Source organism: Labrus bergylta, chromosome 5 (genome assembly GCF_963930695.1).
Source record: "Labrus bergylta chromosome 5, fLabBer1.1, whole genome shotgun sequence".
Taxonomy (NCBI): Eukaryota; Metazoa; Chordata; class Actinopteri; order Labriformes; family Labridae; genus Labrus; species Labrus bergylta.
Window position 1 is genome coordinate 32169949 of NC_089199.1, and position 26689 is coordinate 32196637.

Sequence of the window (26689 nt, forward strand, 5' to 3'; positions counted from 1 at the left end):
AGAATATGTTTGGTTTTAATTTGTGTGCACAATCAGGGAATTTAAAACGTCAAAATGAAATTGGGACGGCTGAGGCTCAGTTGGTAAAGTCGTCTCTCATTCAAGCTTTCTTTGCAGAATACAAATTCTATATGTGAACAACCATGAACTAAATCAAACGGTACTGATTGAAAATACTCATCGAGATACCCTCCATTACTCTTCTACTCTTCCTGCAGGTAGAAGAAGGGCGTACTCTAGAGGTTTAACAGTGTAATTGCAGTTTTCTCTGCCTCCTCTTTTTCCTTATAATCCCCTCTGTTTCAAATGCAGAGTGACCAAACCAAACAAGCTGACTTTTTGTATTGATTATTTTCCCCTCTGTTGCTCTTTCAGATTTAGACTCTGTGGAGGTGAAGTCGGTATACGGCGTGGAGGGGAATTCTACCTTCCTGGAGTGTCTTCCTCGGTCGCCGCAGGCCGAGGTCAGGTGGACGGTGCAGCACGCGGAGAGCCAGCAGCAGACTCTCAGCCGCACACAAGAAACCAAAGAGGTACGTCGAGCACTGTCTTAATGAATGATCCTGCAAACGTCAGACAGTTATATTGTTTCTTTTAAAAGAATGTTTTAATTTCTCGTCTGATAGCTAACACTCACAAACAAAGAGACTGTGTCTAACTGAGGGATTGGTACGGACAAATCTTTGTAGTGAAAAGGCAGACCTTCATGCACAAGGGGAAACACACAGTGCTTTACAGAAACAATTTAGATTACAGTTAAAATAAGTAATAGGAGAGGATGGGCTGCAGGTGTCAGCAGGTGGCACCTGCTTGGGGCCCCTGAGAGCTCACAAACTTATATTAAAGCAGTGGCCTGAAATGTGCAAATTTTGCAATGAAAGTAGGAAATTAGGAAACCTCCCTAAGTGGGCCCCGTCTGATAGCACTCACTGTCTTTGCCCTGCAAAACCAAAGATTTTCAATCAAAGTCAATAAAGAAAAATGAAGAGGACTTATCCTTCTACAGGAGAGAGAAAGAGAAAAAGATACAGTTAGCGTCAGAACACTGACAGACGTAGTGGTGATGAACGCTGGTTAGAGGGCCCCCCAGTTGATTTTGGCATAGGGCCCCTACAGACTGTAGCATCACCACTGGGTGTCAGCTGAAGATAGAAAGGCCAAAGTGTGTGTCCACCTTCTTGTCTGATTGTTGCACCTTTATACTCCGAAACAAAAGAACTGTGGTAAGTGGAATGAACTTCCAAACTCCATGTGATCTGCAGAGTCCCTCTGCACCTTTAAGAAAAAGCTAAAGAGCCAGCTCTTTATGAATACCGACTAACTTAATGATGATGGTCTCCATATTATTGATGATGATGATGGTTGTGACGATGGTTTTTGTTTGATAACGATGACTTATAAGATGGTTTCTATACTGATTAGAGCTCTCAAGAACTGCCCTCAATGTTGTGCTTTGCCTCTGGTCACTTCCTGTCAGCACCTGTGTGTCCAATCAGACTCAAAGCTGATCGTTTGATCTTACTGACATTGTTCCCTTTTTTCTAGATCCTTGCTTGTGTTGTTCTTACTCTCTGATGTACGTCGCTTTGGATAAAAGAGTCTGCTAAGTGAATTGTAGAATTGTAGAACTATGTGAGCAATATTTAATGGATGTATGTTGAATTGAAGGTTGAACACTGCAGCTTGAACAATGTGAGTCTGATGGATTTTCTGCAGGTGAATTTAGAGAGTGAACTGACATCTTGAGCATCATTTTCTTGTCTGTGTTTTCCCTCTCTCCGTCTCTTAGCTCAGCGATGACCACCGCTCCATCCACATGAAGCGCGGGCTGCTGGTTCAGCACCTGGAGCTCTCTGACTCGGGCCTCTACACCTGCTTCAGCCGCGAACACTCCTACAGCCAGGTCCTGGCCCGATACCGCGTTCACATCATCTCCAACGACAGCCTCAACCCAACCCGCTTCCAGCAGAACCACAACCCAAACCAGCACGTGGCCCTCGCACACATCGGAACAGCTGGAGTAGGGGCTGCTGGGTTTCTGGGCCGGGCGGGTTCTTCTCATCCATCCCCTGCTCTACTGCCAGGACACAGGAACTCGTGGCTGCCCCAGCATCCTCAGCAGCTTCCTCTGAGGAGCTACAAAGACCTGCAAATGGTGGGGACCAACAGTCTGAGCGTGGACGAGTACTGCGAGCAGCTGTGGTACCGAGAGAAGCGGCGGCAGCAGAAACTGCGCACTCTGAAGCTGAAGCAGGAGAGCAGGAAAGCCCGGGTGAGGAGGAACAACCCTCCTGAGGTTCCTCTTTAGTCTCCTGGGGGAATAAAAAAAAGACTGACAGGTCCTGTACACGCAGAGGACAATGAAAGATTTCAGACTGTTTGCTTTTTCAGCAAATGACGCCGCCTTGTAAAGTGACACCCCCCATATTAACCCTTTAAAGACTGACAGAGAATCACAGAGACATTAGTTTATCTCTGTGCTCAATATTTTCACAATACGACAAAGCAGAACTCAAGAAATGTAGATAGAGCAAATTTTCTCTGAATTTATTTTAATACAAATAATCGTTATTGTTTAAGACGTGGTTTAGATTAGATTAGAATTAAAGAATGTTTTCTGTAACTTTAAGATTCAGACGAGCATGTTCGCATCAAACGGTTTGATGTGGATAGGAACGATCTGGAGCTGGTGATCTACCGAGGATCTTGTAATCCAGCTCATTTATTGACCCTGATCCAGATGCAGAGTCGAGAGGATTACTAAATCCAGATTATCACACTACATGCTTTGTCCACAGGGGGCGCCAACATTCACACAACCTGAAAGAGCCTCACAGTAACTTTGAATTAGATATTTATCTTTTAATATTGATGTTAAAGAGACAGAATCCTTCAGCCTTGATGTCTACCTAATCTTCTCTGTCATTGTCGTGTAAAATAGATTATAAAAATGTCTTGAAAACCTTGAAAATATGTTGTATTGTTTGAGAAATTGTATTGTTTTCTTAAATTATACTCCATAATCCAGTCTGAATCCAGCTCTTTATGCAGTGGTTCTCAACTGTTATAACCCCAGGACCCACCACCAACATCTTAATGAGAAATTGCAGCCCCCAAATGTCTGATATTCTTCAACCAATCAGATTTATCTAATAAAACATAGAGCAGTTTGGACCTCAGAGACTTTCCGAAAACATTTGCGACCCACTGAAACCATTTTTAGACCCACTTTTTGGCCCCAACCCACCAGTTGAGAACCACTGCTCCACAGGGATCTGAATCATCCAAAATTTATTTTCATGAGTTATCCCAATCCTTAAAAAGTAAAAAGTTTTGAACAACACAAACTGGAGATTTTATCTAGATAAAACCAGGATTATGTTACGTGATTTTATCAGATGACCCACTTGTACTGGTCCTAACATTTACGCCTTCCGGTTAGCCTAAAGGTCCAATCAGTGAGATGTGTAGAGAGTGAGATGATAAAGGTATCTTACTATCTGATCATTAAGGAAACATGCTATGTTGAAGTGCTGGCTTCTCTGACAACAATGCAGCAGCCAGTATGTCCTCCTTCTAACTTTAGATTCTGCTCCTGAATGCTCTGGATTTGTTTGGACCAGAGAAGGTAGGCGCTTTTAAGACACCCCCCCCACACGGCCGTTTTGGACGCCCCAGAGCTGCATGCAGAGCTGGATAAACACTGAAGCTTCAGAGTCCACCACATGGTGACCTGTGTGAGCATCCACTCTAGAGAGGAGGGGGGGGGGGGGGAGACAGCTCTCTATAATGTTTAGAATTTAGACTGCAGTACCCATTTTAAACACTAGGTGTCAGAGTTACATATTATACAGTCTGGTGAGAGTGATGCATCTGAACAACAGCAGCAGATACATGACATTAGATTTGTAAAGCTGCGAATAATGGACCGCCACAAAGACGAACGTGTATCAGGATCTCACCCACAATGCAGACGGATTCATAATAACTCTCTCTGTATTTATTTACACCGTAAATTAAGACTAAACATGAAGAGTGTTTGCCCATTGTACTGCTACACATTTAACTGTTTATTAATAACGTGTATTTATGCTGGTTCTGAAGTGTAGTACTCATTAACACAGATAAAATAATGTATTCATGCCTCAGTGGAGAACACACACATGGAGCCTGCTTGAAGAAACATATGATGTATAGCTTTGATTAAAACTGCCATGTAACTAGTTATTATTATTATTATTATTGTTACACCAGTGTATATTAAAGAACTCTATTTTTGATAGTTTTCTTTCTTTATATTCTAGAAATTAGTTCATTTTCTGACTGTTTATATGAAACTCTAAGAAGCTTCTGAGATCAAGAGTGATGAATTTGTATCAAACTGTGTGAAAAAAGCCACTAAGTGATGTCAAATAAAAAAGATTAAACACTCCAGGGTTTGTTTATTTGAGCAAGATAAGTCCCACACTCCCACACTGAAACCTCTGCACCGGCTCCCTGAAGCTTTTAAATTCACACCCTCACTTTTTGAGGCTTTCACGGTCAGGCCCCAGAATATTTGTCAGAGGTCATTCACCTGTATTCACCAACCCGTTCCCTAAGGTCCAACACCCTAACCTGCTGTCGGTCAGACACACTCGTGTGTCTACTGCTATAGCACCAATCCTTTGGAATTCCCTGCCCATCTCGTTCTTTAGACAGGCCTTTGGGTAATCATTTCCACCCAGTCTACCTACTGATCTATGTTTTAATGTGCCAATTATTGCTCCTGGTCATAACAGGATTTCATCATAATAATAATAATAATAACTTTATTTATATAGCAGCTTTTAAAAACACAGGTTTACAAAGTGCTTTGACAAACAGCAAAAACAAGAACAAACTAAAGCAAACACAGAAGAACATAAACAACAACAAGAACATAACAAATACTAAATACTAAAAATAATTAAATACAATTCAACAGAAAAGAACCCAAAGTGCACGATACACAACAGACATATAGAACCCGACCATCACAAGAACCATCATAAGAACCATCACAAGAACCATCATAAGAACCATCATAAGAACCAACACAAGAACCATCACAAGAACCATCATAAGAACCATCATAAGAACCAACACAAGAACCATCACAAGAACCATCACAAGAACCATCATAAGAACCATCATAAGAACCCAGGAAACACAAGAACCATCATAAGAACCATCATAAGAACGCAGGCAACACAAGAACCATCATAAGAACCATCATAAGAACCATCATAAGAACCATCATAAGAACCCAGGCAACACAAGAACCATCATAAGAACCATCATAAGAACCATCATAAGAACCATCACAAGAACCCAGGCAACACAAGAACCATCATAAGAACCATCATAAGAACCATCACAAGAACCATCACAAGAACCATCATAAGAACCATCATAAGAACCAACACAAGAACCATCACAAGAACCATCACAAGAACCATCATAAGAACCATCATAAGAACCATCATAAGAACCCAGGAAACACAAGAACCATCATAAGAACCATCATAAGAACCCAGGCAACACAAGAACCATCATAAGAACCATCATAAGAACCATCATAAGAACCATCATAAGAACCCAGGCAACACAAGAACCATCACAAGAACCATCATAAGAACCATCATAAGAACCCAGGAAACACAAGAACCATCATAAGAACCATCATAAGAACCATCATAAGAACCATCACAAGAACCATCACAAGAACATCATAAGAACCATCATAAGAACCATCATAAGAACCATCACAAGAACCATCATAAGAACCATCATAAGAACCATCATAAGAACCCAGGCAACACAAGAACCATCATAAGAACCCAGGAAACACAAGAACCATCATAAGAACCATCATAAGAACCATCATAAGAACCCAGGCAACACAAGAACCATCATAAGAACCATCATAAGAACCCAGGCAACACAAGAACCATCATAAGAACCCAGGAAATACAAGAACCATCATAAGAACCATCATAAGAACCATCATAAGAACGCAGGCAACACAAGAACCATCATAAGAACCATCACAAGAACCATCATAAGAACCCAGGCAACACAAGAACCATCATAAGAACCCAGGAAACACAAGAACCATCATAAGAACCATCATAAGAACCATCATAAGAACCCAGGAAACACAAGAACCATCATAAGAACCATCATAAGAACCATCACAAGAACCATCATAAGAACCATCATAAGAACCATCACAAGAACCATCATAAGAACCATCATAAGAACCATCATAAGAACCATCACAAGAACCATCATAAGAACCATCACAAGAACCATCATAAGAACGCAGGCAACACAAGAACCATCATAAGAACCATCATAAGAACCATCATAAGAACCATCATAAGAACCCAGGAAACACAAGAACCATCATAAGAACCATCATAAGAACCATCATATGAACGCAGGCAACACAAGAACCATCATAAGAACCATCACAAGAACCATCATAAGAACCATCATAAGAACCATCACAAGAACCATCATAAGAACCATCATAAGAACCATCATAAGAACCCAGGAAACACAAGAACCATCATAAGAACCATCACAAGAACCATCATAAGAACCATCATAAGAACCATCATAAGAACGCAGACAACACAAGAACCATGATAAGAACCATCACAAGAACCATCACAAGAACCATCATAAGAACCATCACAAGAACCATCATAAGAACCATCATAAGAACCATCACAAGAACCATCATAAGAACCATCACAAGAACCATCACAAGAACCATCATAAGAACCATCACAAGAACCATCATAAGAACCATCACAAGAACCATCATAAGAACCATCATAAGAACCATCATAAGAACCATCATAAGAACGCAGACAACACAAGAACCATCATAAGAACCATCATAAGAACCATCATAAGAACCATCACAAGAACCATCATAAGAACCATCATAAGAACCATCACAAGAACCATCACAAGAACCATCATAAGAACCATCATAAGAACCATCACAAGAACCATCACAAGAACCATCACAAGAACCATCACAAGAACCATCATAAGAACCATCACAAGAACCATCATAAGAACCATCACAAGAACCATCACAAGAACCATCATAAGAACCCAGGCAACACAAGAACCATCATAAGAACCCAACAACACGAGCTGAGACCAAGAGGAGCAAAGATTTAAAAAGATGTAAGAAACTAAAAGAGCTAAAAGAAAATGAAAAGATAACAGCAATAAGAAGGTAAGAGCAGAAAAAGAAATAGAAACAAGTGGTTAAAGGATAAAAAATAATGATATTAATAAAAAGAAAAAGTAAATATAAATATAAAACATGTCGGTCTATGAACTATCTTTATTATATGTATTATATGTATGTTGTTTGTTGTTGTTGCTGTAAAGCACGTTGTGACCTTTGTCAGTGAAAAGTGTACATACAGTTATCACTGAGGCGCACACGGTGCAGGTGCAGATTGGCGGATGACGTCAGAAGGTGGCGGTAATGAGCAACAACACGACGAGCGACGAAACCACCAACGAAGAAGACGTCAACGGCTGCTGCACGCTCGGTCGTGTTTGAACTACACTAATGGAAACGCACTTGGTTGGAAAGTAGTGGAAATATAGAACTATCACCAGCAGCGAAGGGTAACGAGATGTTAACTTTACTCTGTGTAACTTTACTCAGTGTTAACGCTTCATGTTCATAAAGGACGGCGGGATGAGAGTCAGTTTGAGTCTCTTTTCTGGTTAAGTCTGTTAGCATGTTGCTAGTTAGCCTCTCATGGTTCACTGACTCTGACTGTCTGCCGGCTGAATGAGCCTCATTGTTATCGGATCACCTGTAAATACAGATATCAACCTGTGTCCACAGCATTAGTTAGCATCAGTAGGTCAAGTTTGTTCTCTGTTAGAGGAGCTAACAAAGCAGCTCGGCTACTTTCCGTTTCAAACTAACGGAAACTATCATTTAAAATGTTTTTTTTCTGTGTTTACATCGTTCAGGTTGGATCTGTACATAGAGAGAAATCAACTTTAAGACTCCTTCATGGCTGCTCCAACACTTCAACAGCCCAGCTTCCTTCTGGTGAGTATCTTAAAAGATGAGATCCTTTAAAACTCTGCAGAATCAGTTTTATTTAACAGGTGTACTCACAGCAGAGACACATTAGTGTAAGAGAAACATGCTGAAGTGTATTTATCACACTATGGAACATAAGTACCCAAATACAGAAAGGAAGCAGTCACACAGGGTGAAGAAAAAGGTTTACAGGTATGTGAAAAAGACTCATTCATGTCTTCTTCTTGTTGATTCAGGCCAATCTTAAAACTGATTCAACCACCAAACCGCTCCTCCAACGATGCCAAGATCTGGTGAAGATTATCGAAGAGTATCCTGCAAAGGTACGCTTACATCTCCCCAAAATACTTTCCTTTTCACTTCTTTTACAGCCATACTTACTGAAATGACTGACCACTGTGATGAGTAAGTAACTGTGTAAGTCTGTTTGGACAAGCTTCTTAGTTGGAGATATTTGAAAACATATGCTGTTGGATTTGTAGGCCATCATCACACCACATTACAGACTGGATCAGCTGCTTGTCTCTTGCTGGATCCAGCAGTCTGACCTAACCTTTCATGTGAAGGGTTTGTGACATGCAGAGACAGCTGCTCGTACTTTGACCTCTGAGTTTCACTTTGAGTCTTTACTTTCTCTTTGAGGGGACTTTGTACTTTACACTGTGATTGAATCTTTGCTATAGGAAGAGATGTGCACTGTGTCACAAACATTTATTGTGATATTCTAGTTGCTCCTTCCAGGTTTTTGTTGTGTTCACGTCGTGTCATTATGGATAATTAGCAGTGCACTTACAGTGTGTGTTAGTAGAGATATTTGTGCTCAGAAATAGCCCTCTTCTGTTTGAGAGCAGCTGTTGTAGCTTCAGTAGGTGAAACAAAGGAGGATTGTTGTGCAGCAGATTCACAGGACATGAGTGAGTGGCGTTGTACTCTGCGTCCGTGTCTTCAATGTACCAAAGACTCCGGTCAGCAACTTCAGAGCACCAGATTCTTGTGTGTGTGCAGAGCTGATTACGTTTAGTAATCACTCTTCATGTTATTGACAGACCCAACACAGTTCTTGATTACAAACTGGTGTAATGTAACGGCTGTGGGTGGATTTCACCAACACAACACCGCTGAGGGGAGGGGGAGGGGGGGTTTCCAGGGCACCATAGTGCTGTGCCTGAACACAGACAGAGCAAACTGTGAGCCCAAATACTTGAGAAGACGTTCTGAGGTGGATTGTTCAACAAAATCCATTTGGATTAGGCGAGACCAGCAGATGAATCTGTGTCTGTCGGGACAGTGAGACTCTGTGGTCAGAGACTTCAGAGCGATACGACAGTGAAAGGCGCTTTGAGTTTCCTTGCTGGGGATCAATGAAGTTCAAATAGTCTCCCTCTGCTGACTCTGTTAACCAGATTCACTTCCTTGATGTCTCCGTTTCTGCTTTTTCCTTTTAATGACAATAACTAAGTTTAAGTTGTCATTTCTGTCTGTTTGTGTCCATCAGGAAAATCACCCAAACTTTAAAAACAGCTTCAGTCCCATAAAATACTCCTTTACTGGTGCTGTGTGCAAATTCTCCTGGTGGTGTAACCAGAAACCAGTCTAAAGTCAAAACTTAAAATGTAGAACAAATCAGTGTTTGGATGGACAACTTTGAACTTTCAGATAAATCAAAATGTGGCTCAGTTGAGCAGAAATATTCAGACACTTCAAGCTGACATGAATCGTTTGGGGCATCTTAGTATTTTTCCAAAATTATATTTATAATCAGACTTTTATGACCTTAATAAATCTCTGTGCTTTCAGGAGCTGCACTTGATCTTCCCCTGGCTGGTGGAGTGTGTGTTTGGCAGTCTGGACGGCATCATCGCTGGCTGGAACCTGCGGCTTCTTCATCCACGGAACCATGAGTACAACATCGTAATGGAGTTTCTGAACCCGAGGTGCTCACAGCCCGTCTGAACGATCACAGTGCAAACCTGTGCTCACATAAATCAAAACCCCCGTAACAAATTAAAATCTGATTTTGTTTTTCAGCGGGCCGATGATGAAGCTTGTGTATAAACTACAAGCAGAAGAGTATAAATATGAAGTACCCGTCAATTATCTCCCGGTAAGATCATGTCTGTTCCTCACTGCTTCCTGTAGATATCAGCGCACTCTGGGTTTTTCCTGCTTCCTTTTACTCTGTTGTAATTATTCTACAGCGAGCACCATGTTTGATTCTACTATGACAGTCTGAAGTATCTCATTGGATGAGTATCCATCTCTGCCTACTTCTTAGTTTAAAATTAGATTTTTAATCTTCATCTTTGTGTGTCTCTCAGGGTCCTGTGAAGGCCTGCATCCAGGAGGGAGTCCTCCCAGACTGCCCCCTTTTCCACAACAAGCTGCAGTTCCCCCTGTCTGGTCTGCTGTCGCTGAACCTTGCTCTCAGTATCCTTCCAAACACAAACATTGATCTGTCTGGATTCTCTGTGAAGGCTTCCCCGTGATGACTCAGTGTACACGTGGTGTAGTACTTTAACACTTTGCAAAACATGTTCAGTGTGTGTTTGACTCAGTATATTTTATTTATATTAACTGTTCTCTTACCTTTCATGACAAGTCTATGTGACCAAATCTGACTGATCAGTTCTGCTGTTGATAACGTTTATTAACACATACATTTAAAACTTGGTCTTTGATTAATCATTGATGGAAATGAATGTCTACTTCCCACAGCTCATCAACAGGTCTTATTTTTAACACACAGGATAGTTATGAAGCAAATAAGAGTATCAGGATATATCCAGTAAAAACATGATCTCTTCATGTTAGAGTGCTGGAAGCCGAGGATATGTAGCATGATTTCTCAGTTTCTGCTTGAACAAAACTACTTTCAACAGTGTACAATTTACCACAGCTGTGATGTTTGATTGTTCCTAAACGTTCTTCAGATCCTTTTGAATTCTTCATGTTCAACTTTGCCTACTGTCTCATCACGCCAAAGGTGAGTTTACCTGCAGCCAACGTCCTAGTTTAGTCCTCTTGGATCATCATGGGGGGTTAGCCCTTTTCAGAGTGCAATTCTACAACATAATAATGAATGAATAAAACCTTTATTACCTCTAGGGGGAATTTGCCCCTGACAGAGAGCATACAAACATAACATAAAACAAGACGTTGAATCCTACATACACACGCACGCACGCACGCACACACACACACACACACACACAGCACTGTGCTCCCACACTGGCTCAACCAATCACACCTCGCCCCTGTAACGTCTCTGTTACTTCCTTTTGAAGTGGATACAGAGGAGGGATCACTTTGTCCCCCCATTACACCTCCATGACATTGAAAGTGAAGGCGAGACGTCACAGGGACAGTTCTATTAAACGACAGTCTGAATGCTCAAAACAGAATTTTGAGTTTTGCAGATGATATATTTGTTTTAATGCTGTTGAGTTCTTTCAGTGGTTATACAGAATCCATTTTTCATTCCTGTCCTGTTATATTTGTAACGAGCATGAACTCATGTTGAGTGTTTGCTGGCTGCTTTCTGAAGAATGAGCACAATCCCCCTCTCTCTCTGTTTTCAGATCTACCCTCAGGGTTATCATGGGAGCTCCACTGACAGCGCCTACTTTGTGCTTGTGGACACCTACCTCAAATACTTCCTCCCCAGTGAAGGAAATGTTCCCCCGTCCCCTTTCTTGGACTCCAGAGGATCAGTCACTGCACCTTCTCCAAGGTAATAAGACAGGTTTAATAAATCTGCCTGAAGATTCTCATATCACAACTTAAATATTAGGTTTGTATTTACCTAAACAAACATATCGATGAACAAAATCCTGTTCCACAGGTCCTCCAGTGTTTCTTTTGCTGGTTATGGCGTCCACAGTCCCAGTCTCCTCAAGCATCACATATTCCATCAGCCGTCAGTCAACGCAGACCCCTCGGCCCAGGAGATCTGGAGGTCTGAAACACTCTTACAGGTAGGACACAGAATCAAAAAGTCAGGAATTTTAAGATGAAAATCAGGGAATGTTTGTCAAACAATGATTATGAGGCAACTTGAAGGATATGCAAACAAGCTTTTAAAGGTAATCAAAGCAGCTGAGTCCAGCATGAATCAGAGAAGCACTGACGCAACACGGTGAAAAAAGAGTATTCGTTCTTCTTAGAAAGCCTTAAATTTAATGTAAGAAGTGTGCAGTAACCCTGATATATTTTGAATGATATAAAAATCTGTTGAATATCTTTTTAACAGATAATGTATTTAGTGTTTGACCTGTTTGAAATTAAGACCAAATGTGTGTTTTCTTAAGATGTTTGTGGAGATCTGGCTCCATCACTACTCCCTGGAAATGTACCAGAAGCTGCAGTCTCCTCAAGTAAAGGTAAGAGAAATACTCCCCTCACCTGTTCACTTCACTGCAGCACCGCAACCCCCCACCCACCCACTGTGACCAGACACAAACACACACAAACATCTCTCTACCATCCCTTGTTCCACTGTTAAGAGGTTCTACTCTTTCACTTTGTTTCCCATTAGTTGTTTTATGAAGAACCAGCTTCTGTGGCTCATAAATACAAAGAAGACAGAAAACAAGAGAGTGAAGATGCATTCTTCATGTTTTTGAAAAGTTTAGAGTTGAGTATAAACTCACATGTGATTGTGTTCACACTGCAGGCAGCTACATGTTCATTAACCATCAGGAGTGTTGTGCAGAGTATTGAAGTGTTTTCAGACTGAGGCCTCGTCCACACGTAGGCGGGTATTTTTGAAAACATAGCTTTACCTGTTCGTTTAGGTCACTGTGAACTCACCTTCTTTAAAACTCCTTCCAGAGTGAAGGGGGATGGCCGACGTAACCAAACTAGCGCTGGTGCTAATGTTGCTAACTGGACTTCTTACACGCTCACACATACATACACTGTTTCTCTCCCACTATGTTGACGAGTAGAGACGCCTGATTGGTCTACGGAGGTCACTGCTGCTTCATACAACACTATGACAAGAGGAATGGCGAGGAAACGTTCTCCTGTCGAGGACATTATTGTTGACTTGGAGTGCTCAGGACAGCCAGATCAATGTGTTTTCATGTGGATGAAGATGTTTTTGAGAAATCAGCTCGTTTAAACAGATTATTTAAAAAAATGGAGAAAAACTTCTGTTCTTAAAAAAAACAGCCTACATGTGGACAAGACCTGAAGCTCCAAGTTCTCTTGAGTAGCTTGCAGTGTGAATACACATACGTCCGTTCCCACTTTAAGAAGCATCACTCTCCTGTGATATTATTGATTCATTTTGTTTATAAAATACCACTAAGAGTATATAGCACACGCAGAGAGACGCTTCTGTACTAAGGAACCCTACATGTGTTCCTGGTAGAAATGCCTTTGCTGCTTTCCTCGTCTTTTGCATGCTGCACGTCCATAACACCAGCTGATTGTTTCCCTGTGACACGCTGTGTAACGCACCTTAAACACCAACATAAAGTCACAACACGGTGAAGGCTTCTGGTGACTCTGTGGAGGTCGCACAAATCTCAATGCAAGGATCCACAATCATTTTGACGTCAAAGATCCTCGTGCAGAAACACTCTCTACTGCTGCCCTTTGAGGAGTGACTTTAAGATTACAGGAACCTTTAGATAAACTATGATAAGTAACGTTTAACTGCATGTTTCCAGTCTGTAGAAATGTTCCTCTCTGGTTGGCTGTTGATGCTTTTGGATCATGCCACATTTTTGCCCTCCTAGATAAGCATCGGTATATGAGTTTTGAGTAGAACCTCAGTGAATGCCTCACACATGTTAAAAAATCAGCATGTGATCAGAAATCTGCAGGTGATGGATGTGATGTGTCGACTACATTATTTTGGTTTATGCATTTAAAGGTAGTATCAGTAGTAATGTTCGTTGCAGTTTTCGTTGCAACCCAACATTCAAACTGGGCCCCTCCTCCTGGGCTCATTGCTGCTTGATGTAGCGTGTGCGTTTACTGCTGAGGTTATAACATTTGTTGTAATTGAGATTTTGCAAGCTAGCACAAGCTAACTGCCGATGTTTGGCTCCTGCCTGTCCAACAGAAAGCATCAGAAAGTTGAACTGCATTCAACTTCCTGTATGACACTACAAAATATGAATGTAATATTGAATCGTGGTTACATTGTCCGACCATCCGAAGCAGTCACAGTGAGACTTTATGCTGGTGTGTTGAGCCTGCACAGAACATACAGTGTGATCTGTAAAGCCCTCAGTTTATACACACAGCTTCAGATAAGCTATAGATTGCATGGTTGGTGTGATGCTGAGATGTAGAACACAGTTTCCTCATCTTTATGGTGCAGTACTGTTGTCTGTGGTCCGTTTTCAAACTAAAGCACGGAAGTGATTATTGTCTATTTAAGATTTTAAGATATAAATAAAAGTTGTTGGGCTTTTATTTTGAATGTTTGCCCTGTCTTAAGCTGAGAATACCTTACTGGCTGTGTGCTTTTATTTTGAAATTAAGTAAGGCCCTTCTGGTAGATGGAAGGATATTAGGATATGAAGTTCAGCACAGAAACAGGAAGTGGTTAGGGATCCCAAACTAAGGTCAAACAGCTCAAATGAACGGTAACAAAGGTCAATGTGTGATGTCATAAGGTCAATGTGTGATGTCATCAGGTGGATGTTACTTTGGACTGGTCAGCTGAGCTGTCTGAGAGTTTGTTAAAGTGAAATGAGACGTTCAAAGATGCAGCAGTGTTCTTCTTGTCCATCAGTGAGACTACAGGGAGACACTGAGGACCACTATCTACGGAGAGCCTGAAGGGACAAACAGGAGATTAATGTGATTAACTGGTTAACGCTGACAGCCCTGGTTTCTTTCCCTAATTTGATAATGGTGGTTATTTTCTCCATGTTTTTTCCCATCCATCATTGACGCCATTTATCCTCTGGTTGTTTTCTACTGTGTTTATAAATCAGCTTTCAGATTGAGCTGTTTACGTTTCAGACGAATCATTACTGCTCCGTGATTCTGCATGAGGAAACTGTGAACTAGCCCTTTAACTTCATGTGTAATACGCTGCCCGTTGTCCTGCATAGTCAGCGTTACTTTGGTTCACCTCCTTTACTAAATGCTCTCCCTTTTTAAAGTGTATTAAATGTGTTTGGTTATTATTTTTGTTCTGTGTCCGTCGAGTTAAAGAGTGAATTTAAACTGTAAGATTGAAGTTCAGACGACTCAAACTAAACGAGAGATTTTCTAACAACTATGGTTCAGATTTTACTACTTAAATATCTAACAGCCTGTCTTAACAGCACACGGTGCGAGCGACAACATCAGCTGAATTCTATCAGGGTGTCCTGACTTCCCGTTTCTATTATCCTCTGTTGCTCGTGTAGACTAACGAGGGAGGAGGGGGCTCTACCGATATCGACGCTCACTTTCTCACTCAGCAGAGCTCGTTAGCTCGTTGTACAAAGTGGAGATAACGGTGCTTAATAATAATCCACATTCATGATTGAAATGTTGAGCTTTTGAGCTCTGAATAAACTTTATTTCGGCTCACCGTGAGCCGTTTATAGACGAGCCAATGTGTGTTGTGATATTAAGCACCACACATCGGTTTGTCCACCTTCTAAATCAAAGCACCACATGTCCATACTCTTTGTGAGGGGGAAACTGAAATTTACAGAGCAGAGAATTCAATATTTAACGGATGCAGTGTGGACAGCAAGCGTGCGACCATGCGTGATGCTACGTGATACATAGTGCCCGTGTGCTGTTAGGAGACGATGTTACAGAGAAATCTTATTGGTTAAATGAAGATAAGATTTCCTGACCCTGAAATAAAAACGTTCAAATTCTGGATTTTACAGTTTTATCTTACAGTTTGGAGTTCACTCTGTTAAAGATGTGAAACATTAGAGATGGGAATGATTTAAAGATGTTCTTATATCCTGATAAAAAACTATTTTCTGACCGTCACAGAGTGTCTCTGGAACCTGGATTTACCCTCCCAGTTCCTCCTGTTTTAGATGATATCTCTGTTACCAAGTTTACACTGAAATTAGTCAATCTTTTCACTATCAGCTGTTTCTTTAGTGGCTGATGAGTGAGGACGCTGAGATGACGGCGCTCATTAAACTATGTTGATAAGATTTATGAGCCTGGAACAAACCTCCCAGAATGACAGCAGAGATACTCATCCTGAGTAAACATACTTTCATGTTAATATGGAGATTTATATATTTTTTAATCCTTTAGCAAACAGCTTGTTTGAAATTCTAAGAAATGATTCCCATCCCTACTGTCATGTAACTCTGTTAGACGGGAGTCTGCGTCGCCCCCTGCAGTCAAAGTGTTGTGTTCCCACAGTCAACATGTTCTTTTTGTTTGTCTCCTCTCCTGTTGTCTGCTCTTTTCTTCTTCAATGTTTTTTTGGTCAAATGTTTCTGTCTGGTTGCACTCTCCTTTTTGCTGCTTCCTTTTTTCTCCTGTTCTCATATAAACCTTCCTCCTGCTACCCTTTTTCTTTCCTTCCTCCTCTTCCTCACCTTCCCTGATTCCCCTTCCTCTCTCTTCACTCTTCACCTCCTTCTCCTTCACCTTTCGTCATCGTCCATCCTCTCCCTCGTCTTCCTCTCCCTCCTGGTGGTTTACGGGTGAACAGCTGGCGCTGCTGCAGTACCGCCTCAGTATGTCCAGCATGCCGTGCCAACCCCACGCCCCACCAGGCTCTGGGACCCTCCACACCTACCAAGTACTTTTACCTTTTCATTCACCCCCGCCCCTCTGGGGCCTCCTGGAGGTAAACCTCAGTCAGATTAATCAGAGTCAAGGATACTTCTCTCATGTTGACAAACACGGTGAGACCTTTACATCCTGCTTTAAAAACAGGTGCCTGTTATAAAGGTAGAAGAGAGCCGTGAATCTGGATGCACTAAAATTTGTCTCATACATCCATAAGGTGTAAATTCAGACTTCTATAAATGTAGTGTTTGGCCTTTAATGATGGTCTGATTTGAAATGTGTAAGGGATCAGAGAGACTCTGTGACCTAGGTGTCTCATGACTGCTTGCTCAGTTTAAGTGTCTTCAGCTCCCTAAAGAGTCTGCTCCTTAGAAACAGCAGACTGAGCATTGAGCCTCTCCTCTGATAATCAGTCCTGTTGCTTTTATTTCTGCCTGAAATCGTCCTCTTCAGCTTCCTGTATGAGCCCTCCCGTCTGACCTTTAACTGTGAATTTCTGCAGAGAAGTATCCTTGACAGGAAACGTAATCCTGGAATGAAGCTTTGGTGTTTTGGAGCAGATGTTTTGCTGCTTTGGTTGCTGTTGTGTGTTTAGAAAGGCATGCTTTGTCTGCTCTGCTTTGTTCTCTTACATGTTTAAATAAATGTTCTACTCACACTGCTCAACTTTGATTCTCCATGACATTAAAGAAAATCATTGCATATTAAAATCAATCATTGATCATCTTAGATTAAATTAAACAGGATGTTCTATGCTGAGGTAATGTGTGTGTGTGTGTGTGTGTGTTGGCATCAAGAAGAGGAAGCAGCTTTGCTATAAGCACTCTGTGGAGCACTGAGGTCCCACCTTCCCTTTTGTGTAATTTTTTAAATGTAATTTGATATTCTTACTTTCAGGAATCCAAGTTTATATCAGCCTGCTTATCCAGTGACTATCTGTATCGGCTATTTTATTGCAGATATGCGCCGATATTACTAGATTTATTTACTAGTCAAATATGATTTCCTTTGAGTATCATTGTGTGACACTAGCCGTTATCTTTCACCAGCAGAGGGCGCTATATGGATTACAACAAACATCATCCCTCTCCAGAGTGTTAAGCGGAGATGTACGTTCATGCTCCGTTGAGTGACCATCTTGTTTTCATTATACAGTAGTGTTTGATAACTGCATTTTAGGGATCAGTATATGTGATGTATATCATCAGCTACCTATTTTTACAGATTGAACATAGATTTCGGAAAGATATCAGCAGATACAGTATATTGGTATTGGATTTTTTCTATCCTCAATATTGATAACCGCCCCCCAAAAAAACCTACATCGGTCGGGCCCTAGACGTTACATCAGGTGTTCTTTGTAGAGCTTTATATATCAAGTTAGTGTCTGTAAAGTTTTGCAACCAGAACTTGTGATTTATAAAATAAATGCTATCATCATGATCAATATAAAGGAAGTATTCCTGCTGAGCTGTGCTGACTGATGCTCTAAATTAGAAGCTACATTTGAATAAACACACTTGGCTTGGTTTCAGCAGCCGGTGGATCTGATGTTGATCAGCAGCAGCTCCTCTGCTGTTGGAATGATAAAAGAATCATACTGAGAGTTATTATTCAGCTGTATACAGAACTATGAGTGCTAACTTTGAGAAACTGAACCCTGCAGAGCCTGACACTTAGCGGCTCCGTCTCTGTAACCGTTAACATGATGAACATTTCATGGTGTGAGACCTCCGTACTCTGCATAAAGAAAAAAACGCTCTGAGCCTTTTGGTGGTTGCTCTGCTGCTTTTGGACTGGGATGCACTATGATTGGCTGCTTTTTGAATCGGCGCAGTAAGTGTGTGTGTGATGCGATGCACGCGTGTAGCACCTTGTGACATGTTGTTTTTTCAGGAACCCTTCAGCCCGACAGAGGAGCACGTGCTGGTGGTGCGTCTCCTGGTCAAACACCTGCACGCCTTCTCCAACAGCCTGAAGCCCGAGCAGCTGTCGTCCTCGCCCTCGGCCCACTCGCACACGCACACCAGCCCGCTGGAGGAGTTCAAGAGGTCAGAGACGACTTCTTTTTTTTTTTTAAGATTTATTTTGGGCTTTTTTCGTGCCTTTAATCCAGAGAGAGGACAGTGGATAGAGTCGGAAACCAGAGAGAGAGAGAGGACAGTGGATAGAGTCAGAAACCAGAGAGAGAGAGGACAGTGGATAGAGTCAGAAACCAGAGAGAGAGAGAGGACAGTGGATAGAGTCAGAAACCAGAGAGAGAGAGGACAGTGGATAGAGTCTGAAACCAGGGAGAGAGAGGACAGTGGATAGAGTCTGAAACCAGGGAGAGAGAGGACAGTGGATAGAGTCTGAAACCAGGGAGAGAGAGGACAGTGGATAGAGTCAGAAACCAGAGAGAGAGAGGACAGTGGATAGAGTCTGAAACCAGGGAGAGAGAGAGGACAGTGGATAGAGTCTGAAACCAGAGAGAGAGAGCGGGGAATGAGATGCGGAAAGAGGCCACAGGTGGAAGCGAACCCGGGCCTACCGCTTGAGACGAGAGTCTCAACACATGGGACGCACGCCCTAACCATTGCACCACCAGCGCGCCCCCAAAGACGACTTCTGATACATGATGCAGGGGGTTTGTTGTCATACACAGAGATGAATTGTGTTGTTTTAGAACCTTGGCCCCAGTTTTTCTACATGGTTGTAAATGGCTGAACGGTAAAAAAAACGCTGTTTCTCGTCTCTGCAGGGATCCTTTCTGGGAAGTTTTAAGACACTTGGAATAACAATCTTGGCGAATCAGAAGCAAAAAACAAACTGTGATTTTCTTCTCCTCCTGCCTGCAGAGTGGTGGTGCAGCGGTTCGTACAGCAGAAACTCTACCTGTTCCTCCAGCACTGCTTCGGACACTGGCCTCTTGATGCATCTTTCAGAGCGGTAGGTCCCAGCTGAGATGAATTCACATGAACCTTCTCTGTGTTTGTTCCCTGTGGAGTCTTAACTGTGTTACTCTGATAGCAGATTTTTTTTTTTTAGTTTGGTTCCTTGTTTTTGTCTGTTCTTCTCCAGCAGCAGGGATTTAAGGGCGGTTTCACATTAGGGGCCCGGATCCGAGTACACTTGACCCATAAGTCCGGTTCATTTGATCAGTGTGAACACAAACGTACAGTCTGCTTGAGGAGGACGTCAAGGGCACGATTCAAGTTTACTCCAGTACTGTCTGTGGGAGATGTGAACGTAACCGTGCTCAAACTAGGAAGTTGACAGCTACATTACGTGATTCTAAACGTCTCATGTCGCTTCAAAAACTGTCACAGGCCTGTTTCATCCTCTGAGCTGCACGGTAGATTTAGACTTACTCTTTAGATTTAGAGGGTCTTTATTGACATCTCAGAAATAACAAAAACATCCACAGTTAGCAGGTTGGACTCATCCCGCGAGTGGTCGCCATGGTTACTTCTTTCTGCTTTTTATCAGATTTGCAAACCAACTGTGTGCATACTGCCCCCTGCTGGATCAGACTGTGTTCATAGACAGGTGTACTCGAGCACAGAACGATGTTAGTAATGTGAACACAGACCAGCAAGTCTTCGTTTTCGTTTCTCAGTTGATGCCACAAGCAGCCTGTGATATTTTAAATGTATTTAACCAGGAGAACCTCATTGAGATTAAGAATCTCATTTGCAAGAGTGTCCTGACCAAGAGGGGGCAGCAGCACAACAAAGAGTTACAGACATAAAACACAGAGTAATTACAAACACAGTTGAACACGTCCTGAGTCTCAGAGCACAAAGTCATAAGTCAAAGTATCTACAACCTGAAGGATCTTCCTCACACACCTTCAATCTACTTTTAAAATGATTTAAAGAAACCAGCTCCCCCACACACAGATCATCCTGCAGGAGATTCCAGGCCGCCGGAGCAGCGTACCTGAAACTCCTTTTCCCCATTTCAAGACGCACTTTGGGAACAGATAACAACAACACGTTTTGTGACTGTGATATGAAGAAAGATCATTTGATTCATGCCTGTATTAACACTATTTGTTTCAGCACTTATTTCATTCTTAAAATGGATTCATTATCTCTTTGTGTAGGTGTTGGAGACGTGGCTGAGCTACATCCAACCCTGGAGATACACAGGAGAGAAGACGAATCCTCAGGTGGACCAATCCAGAACTGTGCCTGACAAATGGTGAGACTGACATCTCTGCCCGACGGCTTTAACTCAGGATCAGTTCAATTTAAAGCTTTAAGTCCTGCTCATTTAGATACAAAGTTGATGAAACAGAGTTCAGATGCTATTTCAGTTTGTTTGGTTCTGACACTCTCGTGTTCTTCCTCAGGGAGTCGTTTGTTCAGGAGAACCTGCTCATGTACACGAAGCTCTTCCAGGTGTTTCTGAACAGAACGGTGAGGACGGACCTCGTTAACGCCAAAAACGCTCTGATGGTCTTCAGGGTGGCCAAAGTGTTCGCTCAGCCCAACCTGGCCGAGATGATCCAGAAAGGTGAGGACAGAAACACACACACACACACACACACACACACACACACACACACACACACACACACACACAGAGGTATATGGGTCGCATTGTTGTATAAGAAGCAGTGATAGAAGTAGTGCATCTTATAAACCGGATTTAACGGTTTATATGTTAAAAGAAAACAACTAAACGAAGTCTCTCCGACCAGGAGAACAGCTGTTTCTGGAGCCAGAGCACGTCCTCCACCATCGACAACCACGCGGCTACCTGACGCCGAGCCAAGGAGGCAGCTTCCTGTCGTCACGGCAACGAGTGATGACAGATGTGGTGTTCAGGGTGAAGAGCCATGTGTATGCGTTGGAGGGACAGGACTGCCAGTACAAGCAGATGTTTGGCACTGAGCTCAGGGGAGCAGTAAGTTTCTCCATTAGATTTTTCACAGATTCATGAAAAATCGTTCACAGGTCATCGCCACACGGCGGGGAGTGTTGCTGATTTTTTTTTTTTTTATCCGTTTTTTCAGGTCATGAAGTTGATACAAATAATCGCACAGGCCAGACAAACAGCCAAGAGGATTTCAGATCACTCCAACGAGATGGCGTCCAACAACTCTTTCCTGTCCTGGTTCGGGATGGGCCCTGCTGACCACAACAACATGTTCACCGGGGCCGAGCCCGAGGAGAGCGGGGAATGTCTGAAAAAGACCCACGAGTTTCTGGAAAGAGCTCTCGAGAACCTGTGTCAAATCTTCAAGGTCAGATAACTTCATTTTGTTCTTTATTTCCGGCAAGCGTTATTACCCTTACAGTCTTTTATCAGAGTGAATATAATTTACCCAAACTGCTATGAATGTCTGAGACAATCTTCAGGGCGATCCATCCAATAGCTGTCCATGTTTCTCTCAGAACTACAAATCTTGACCTCATGGGAGTCCTGGAGGAGAGTCTGTGATTGGATGCATTCTGTTAAGACTCAATCGTCTTTAAGAAACAAATGTTTTCAATGCAGTTTTATATTTCTGCACGTTTAGGGCCGGCAGCGTCCACAACCTCCTTCTCAGAGCGCTTCTCACCATCACCTACTGTTGCTAGGTTACGAAAGTTAACGTCTGCTTCCTCATTAATCCGTTAGCTATCATCAAGAAAACGATGTAAAGGAGTCGTGTCCTGACATCAGCAGCAGAAAAACTGCTCACACCTGAAAACTGTTCCCTTCTAAAGATGAGTGCATCTCCTCCGCCATTGTTGTAGACAAAGCTGATATCAGAAGCCCCGCCCCTTTTGATTTGCTGGTGAGGGAGAAGTGGCATTGAAGAGCAAGGCGCTGTTCTCGAAGTTGGAGTGTTAAAAACTGAGAGTGCAGGGACAAAAAACAACGGATGGCGAGGGCGTTTTAGTGCTCAGGAAAACGTTGAACTACATCAGAATTGATCGCTGCAAACCGTCTCTGGGCACTGTGACGAAATGTGATAGATGTGATGTTCACTTAAAGCACGTTTTGAGGATTTTCCATGTGATTGATTGTCTGTCTGTGTGTTTGTAGCTGAACCAGGGGCAGCTGTCTCAGCTCATATCCAACCTGAGCTCCTCACAAGACGACGGAAACTCCAAGCAGCTTCCAGACTGCATCCAGGGCGAGAACGGACTCATTCTGACCGACCTGGGCCGGATGCAGGTCAGTACAGGAGGAGCAGGGTGTGCATTAAAGGTGTGGGCGAGGCTGCAAACAGAAACAACCCTGACCCCTGTACGTGTCTGTCTTTGGCTTTCTGTGCAGATCATAAGCGGACTGCGCAGGTTCGACCTTCACTATCAAGGAGACCCGGAGCTCCAGCCCATTAGGAGCTACGAGAACGCCCTGCTGGTCAGGCTCTTCTACAAGATCTCCTCTCTGGTGAATGAGAGGGTAAGTCATCTGCTCATTCTCTGGTTTATCCACCGAGACGTTAAATCAAACTTCTGTTTGCTGCTGGATCAGATTAATAACAAACAGAAGACTAAACCTGTTACAGATGAGCTGCTGGACACAGAGGAGAGGAGTGTTGTAGTCCTCGAGCTCAGTCAATCAGTCAATCAGTCAATCAGTCAATCAGTCAATCAGTATTTGTGTAGCGGCAAAAGTGTTGTCTCGAGACGCTTTACAAAAGAGCATATTGAATATATGCAGGAAGGATTTCTCCTTTGTTCCTGTTGTCCACACTTCCTCGCAGCTGAGGTCGGAGCAGGCCGTGCATGAATGGTGGTTGTGGGGACGATACAGTCCGCTGGTTGTGGCAGGGCGTCAGGGACATCGGGTGGTAGTCTAAAGACCGTTCTAGAGACCACTTTTTAAAGGTCTCTTGACTTAAATCTAAAGCATTTTTACCTGGGCTTGTCTCGGTCTCAAACTGGGACAGACTCTGGATTCTAAATCCAGACTGGTCAACACTAGTGCTGGGTATTGTCAACAACCTCACCATTCGATTCAACTTCGACTCGCTTCTTATATTTGTTAAATAATTATGTGTTTGTATTTGGTTAAAACAAACTGACTCAAAAAAGTATTTTATCGTTTTATTTTTCTTTAATAAACAAAGAATAAACCATGAAAGTACAGTATGATATAAAGTGCAAAATTGTGCCTGACCTGAGTTCACAGCACCCACAGGGCCCCCTAGTGGAGAGGGGTGTCATTACAACAGGGAAAAAACAATCTCAGGATTTCAATGAATCGATATTGAATTGGGAAAATAATAATTATATTATTATTGATGTTTTTAATCAGCTTCTTTGTCACCTCATATCTGTGATTAGAAGGAAAACTTTTCTTTCTAAAAGAACAAATCACTTCAATTCATTTGTAGTTTGATTTTTAACCCCCGGTCACGACTACAACTTACTTGTGTTACGGTCTAAGTGAGGAACACGCCTGCTGCACACAGGACTCTGATTTTCAGTGATATTTATGGTCTTGGTCTGGGTTACCTTGGTCTTGACTACAACACTACTGATGAGACTTTTCTTGGTGAAAACCAAACTTAAAGGAGAGTGGAAAAAGGACTGTGGTGTTTCTTGTGGCTCAAACACGACTCCTAACTTTTTCTTTTACAGACATTGTTCTTAGGTAAAGGCGGGGTTAACTCTTTAAAGTCCAGTTCAGCTGATTCAGATGTTTGCATTTCCTCTGGGTCATGTCTGATGTTAAAACTGCTCATGTCTCTCTCAGCTCAAACGTTAATGTCCTCTGTCGCCCCCTACAGTTTGGAGGACACATGGACGCGCTCTGCTCCCGTCCGGACTTCCTGGGTCGGCTGGGTCGTCACTACTTGGCTGAACAGGATTCGTCAGTGAAACTGAAGCACAGCCCGATGTCCCGGCGGACGTTGGAGAGGAACAGACAGCCGAGGCTGAGTCTGCGCTCGCTGGCAAGCTACAGGACGATCCTGCTGCTGCTGCTCTGCTACGTGGTGGGAGCGCTCCTGTCCTTTGGCCCCATATCCAGCACCCTGATCATCCTCACGGGGGGGTTCCTGTTCGGACTCTTTATGACGCTGTTTGGAGACAAACTGAAAACGCACTAACTGAGCTGCAGGGTTCTTACATGTCTGGAAAAATACACAAAACCAATTTCATTCATGCTCACTCAGTGCTTTTACTTTTTTAAGGCTTTTTTTTTCTTGATAAACTCACAGAGGTCACATCCACTCTTACAAAACCTTTAAGTGGTGTCATCCGATGTCTTTTCTAAACCTTCCAAATATTTCAAGATTTCAAGTAATATCATCTTAAAAGGCCAATATGGATGTTCACTCAGGTCACCATGTGGTGGACTCTGAAGCTTCAGTGTTTATCCAGCTCTGCATGGGTCTGTAAACCTTTCTGTGTTCTAACCTCTCTCCATTTTTCAAAAGCATCTCCAATATTGATCCTAGTTTGAGCACGTTTCTGCTCGTGGAGCTTATTAGAAACATGCAGAGGCTTTTTAGGTCGGGTACAATCACTTCTATCTGAACCACTTCTCTTGACCGCTTCCATCGCTGCAACACCTGTTGACCTGATAACTGCTCTCATATCTGACAAACCGAGGGGCGTCCAAAACGGCCGTGTGGGGGGGTGTCTTAAAAGCGCCTACCTTCTCTGGTCCAAACAAATCCAGAGCATTCAGGAGCAGAATCTAAAGTTAGAAGGAGGACATACTGGCTGCTGCATTGTTGTCAGAGAAGCCAGCACTTCAACATAGCATGTTTCCTTAATGATCAGAGAGTAAGATACCTTTATCATCTCACTCTCTACACATCTTTAAACTGAGGAGCTGCTGCAAACTGAAAGTTTACAGAAACCTCAAACAGTTGCCTAAAGAGTATATTTGACTTCCTGTGGAGAGAAATCTTCAGCTCTTCCTCTGCTACAGTGAAGTCAGCGATCAGAGCCAGATCGGGTGTTAACAGGGTAAAAGTTTATGTCTGTTAATTTCATACAAATAAAGATATTCCAGATTTCTTAAAGGGATGGCAGCTTTTTAAACTGTGTGGGAACCCTGTTGTCAGTATTTGTTCTTGCTTTGACTGCTTAACTGTATAAAATGTTGTCCCTCTAACTTTGTAAATAAATACAGAGTGTTAACGCTCTGTTATTCAGGCTTTTTTATTTTTAAAACAAGCACCTGGAAACTGGTGCAGTACATTGAAAGTACTCGATGGAAAAAACTGACTATTTTTCTCAGACGGGATGCGTTTGTCTGTTAGAGTCAATAAACTGTTTGCACTCGATGGTTGTTCTGTTGTTAATGAAGAAGTATTCCAACCTTATGCTGAAGATAGTAAAGTGTATTTGCTATGGCCGGTAATAATCATCCTCCTCTTCTTTGTCTCAGGGCGCACTCACACTACGAAATCCATACCTCACCCAAGGACATCCACTTTTTGGAATTTATTTGAATAAGACAAAAAAGGAAAACAAAACGCTAAAAATGTTATTGTAACATAAACTGTTGTTGTATTTGGAGGAGGTGGAAGAATACAAATGTCTAGAATTACCCTTTAATGCACATTTTTCTCAAAATTATTGGGAGCGCTGAAAGCTTTGCAGTTATGTTGCGCGCCCCACGTACGAAGACTGTGGTCCTCGTTGCAGCTGCTGTGGGTTTGAGTCCGACCTCGGCCCTATTCTTCAAAATTATTTTAATAACTGCCTTTTTTCATTCTTTGATTCTGATTTATTTTATTGTATTTATAGTTTTTATATGAATCAATATTCACCCTTTTAAATTGTAGGACTCTGCGAAAATATTTCACACGATTACACATCTTTAAAAAAAAAAAAACAACAACAACTTCATGAGGTCGAAATTCAAAAGTCAGTGCCCCAGTTGGGCCACCCCAGTACA

General features: G+C 42.3%; 2 protein-coding genes across 4 annotated transcripts in view; both read left to right on the forward strand.

The window, feature by feature from the left end:
• The window catches only part of si:dkey-49n23.1 (semaphorin-3D), a 74059-nt gene extending 69627 nt beyond the window's left edge, over window positions 1-4432 (forward strand). The window contains exons 17-18 of the mRNA XM_065955426.1: window positions 376-533; window positions 1790-4432. Coding sequence (XP_065811498.1) covers window positions 376-533; window positions 1790-2308 — 677 coding nt within the window. The 3' untranslated portion in view covers window positions 2309-4432. The remainder of the gene's footprint in view (window positions 1-375; window positions 534-1789) is intronic.
• A 3103-nt stretch (window positions 4433-7535) lies between these two features.
• On the forward strand, window positions 7536-26070 carry smpd4 (sphingomyelin phosphodiesterase 4). Of its 3 annotated transcripts, none has more exons than XM_020659437.3 (20): window positions 7536-7686; window positions 8044-8125; window positions 8356-8442; window positions 9917-10053; window positions 10148-10223; window positions 10438-10546; window positions 11050-11102; window positions 11698-11849; window positions 11961-12093; window positions 12427-12498; window positions 16767-16904; window positions 18743-18897; window positions 19684-19774; window positions 20934-21031; window positions 21183-21346; window positions 21534-21739; window positions 21849-22079; window positions 22868-22999; window positions 23102-23230; window positions 24564-26070. In XM_020659437.3, the coding sequence occupies exons 2-20, from the start codon at window positions 8087-8089 to the stop codon at window positions 24882-24884; spliced, it is 2523 nt and encodes an 840-aa protein (XP_020515093.1). In that variant the 5' UTR covers window positions 7536-7686; window positions 8044-8086; the 3' UTR covers window positions 24885-26070. The 3 variants fall into 3 exon arrangements, with proteins under 3 accessions (XP_020515093.1, XP_020515094.1, XP_020515095.1); XM_020659438.3 differs by having other exon boundaries at window positions 16767-16856; XM_020659439.3 differs by lacking the exon at window positions 16767-16904.
• The last annotated feature ends 619 nt before the right edge of the window (window positions 26071-26689 follow it).

Excerpts from the sequence above, each read along its gene's own strand:
- smpd4 (XM_020659437.3), top strand. The coding sequence starts at position 8,087 with ATGGCTGCTCCAACACTTCAACAGCCCAGCTTCCTTCTG. Across the intron at positions 8,443-9,916 it reads TCGAAGAGTATCCTGCAAAG|GAGCTGCACTTGATCTTCCC; the intron begins GTACGCTTACAT and ends CTGTGCTTTCAG. Across the intron at positions 23,000-23,101 it reads CCGACCTGGGCCGGATGCAG|ATCATAAGCGGACTGCGCAG; the intron begins GTCAGTACAGGA and ends CTTTCTGTGCAG.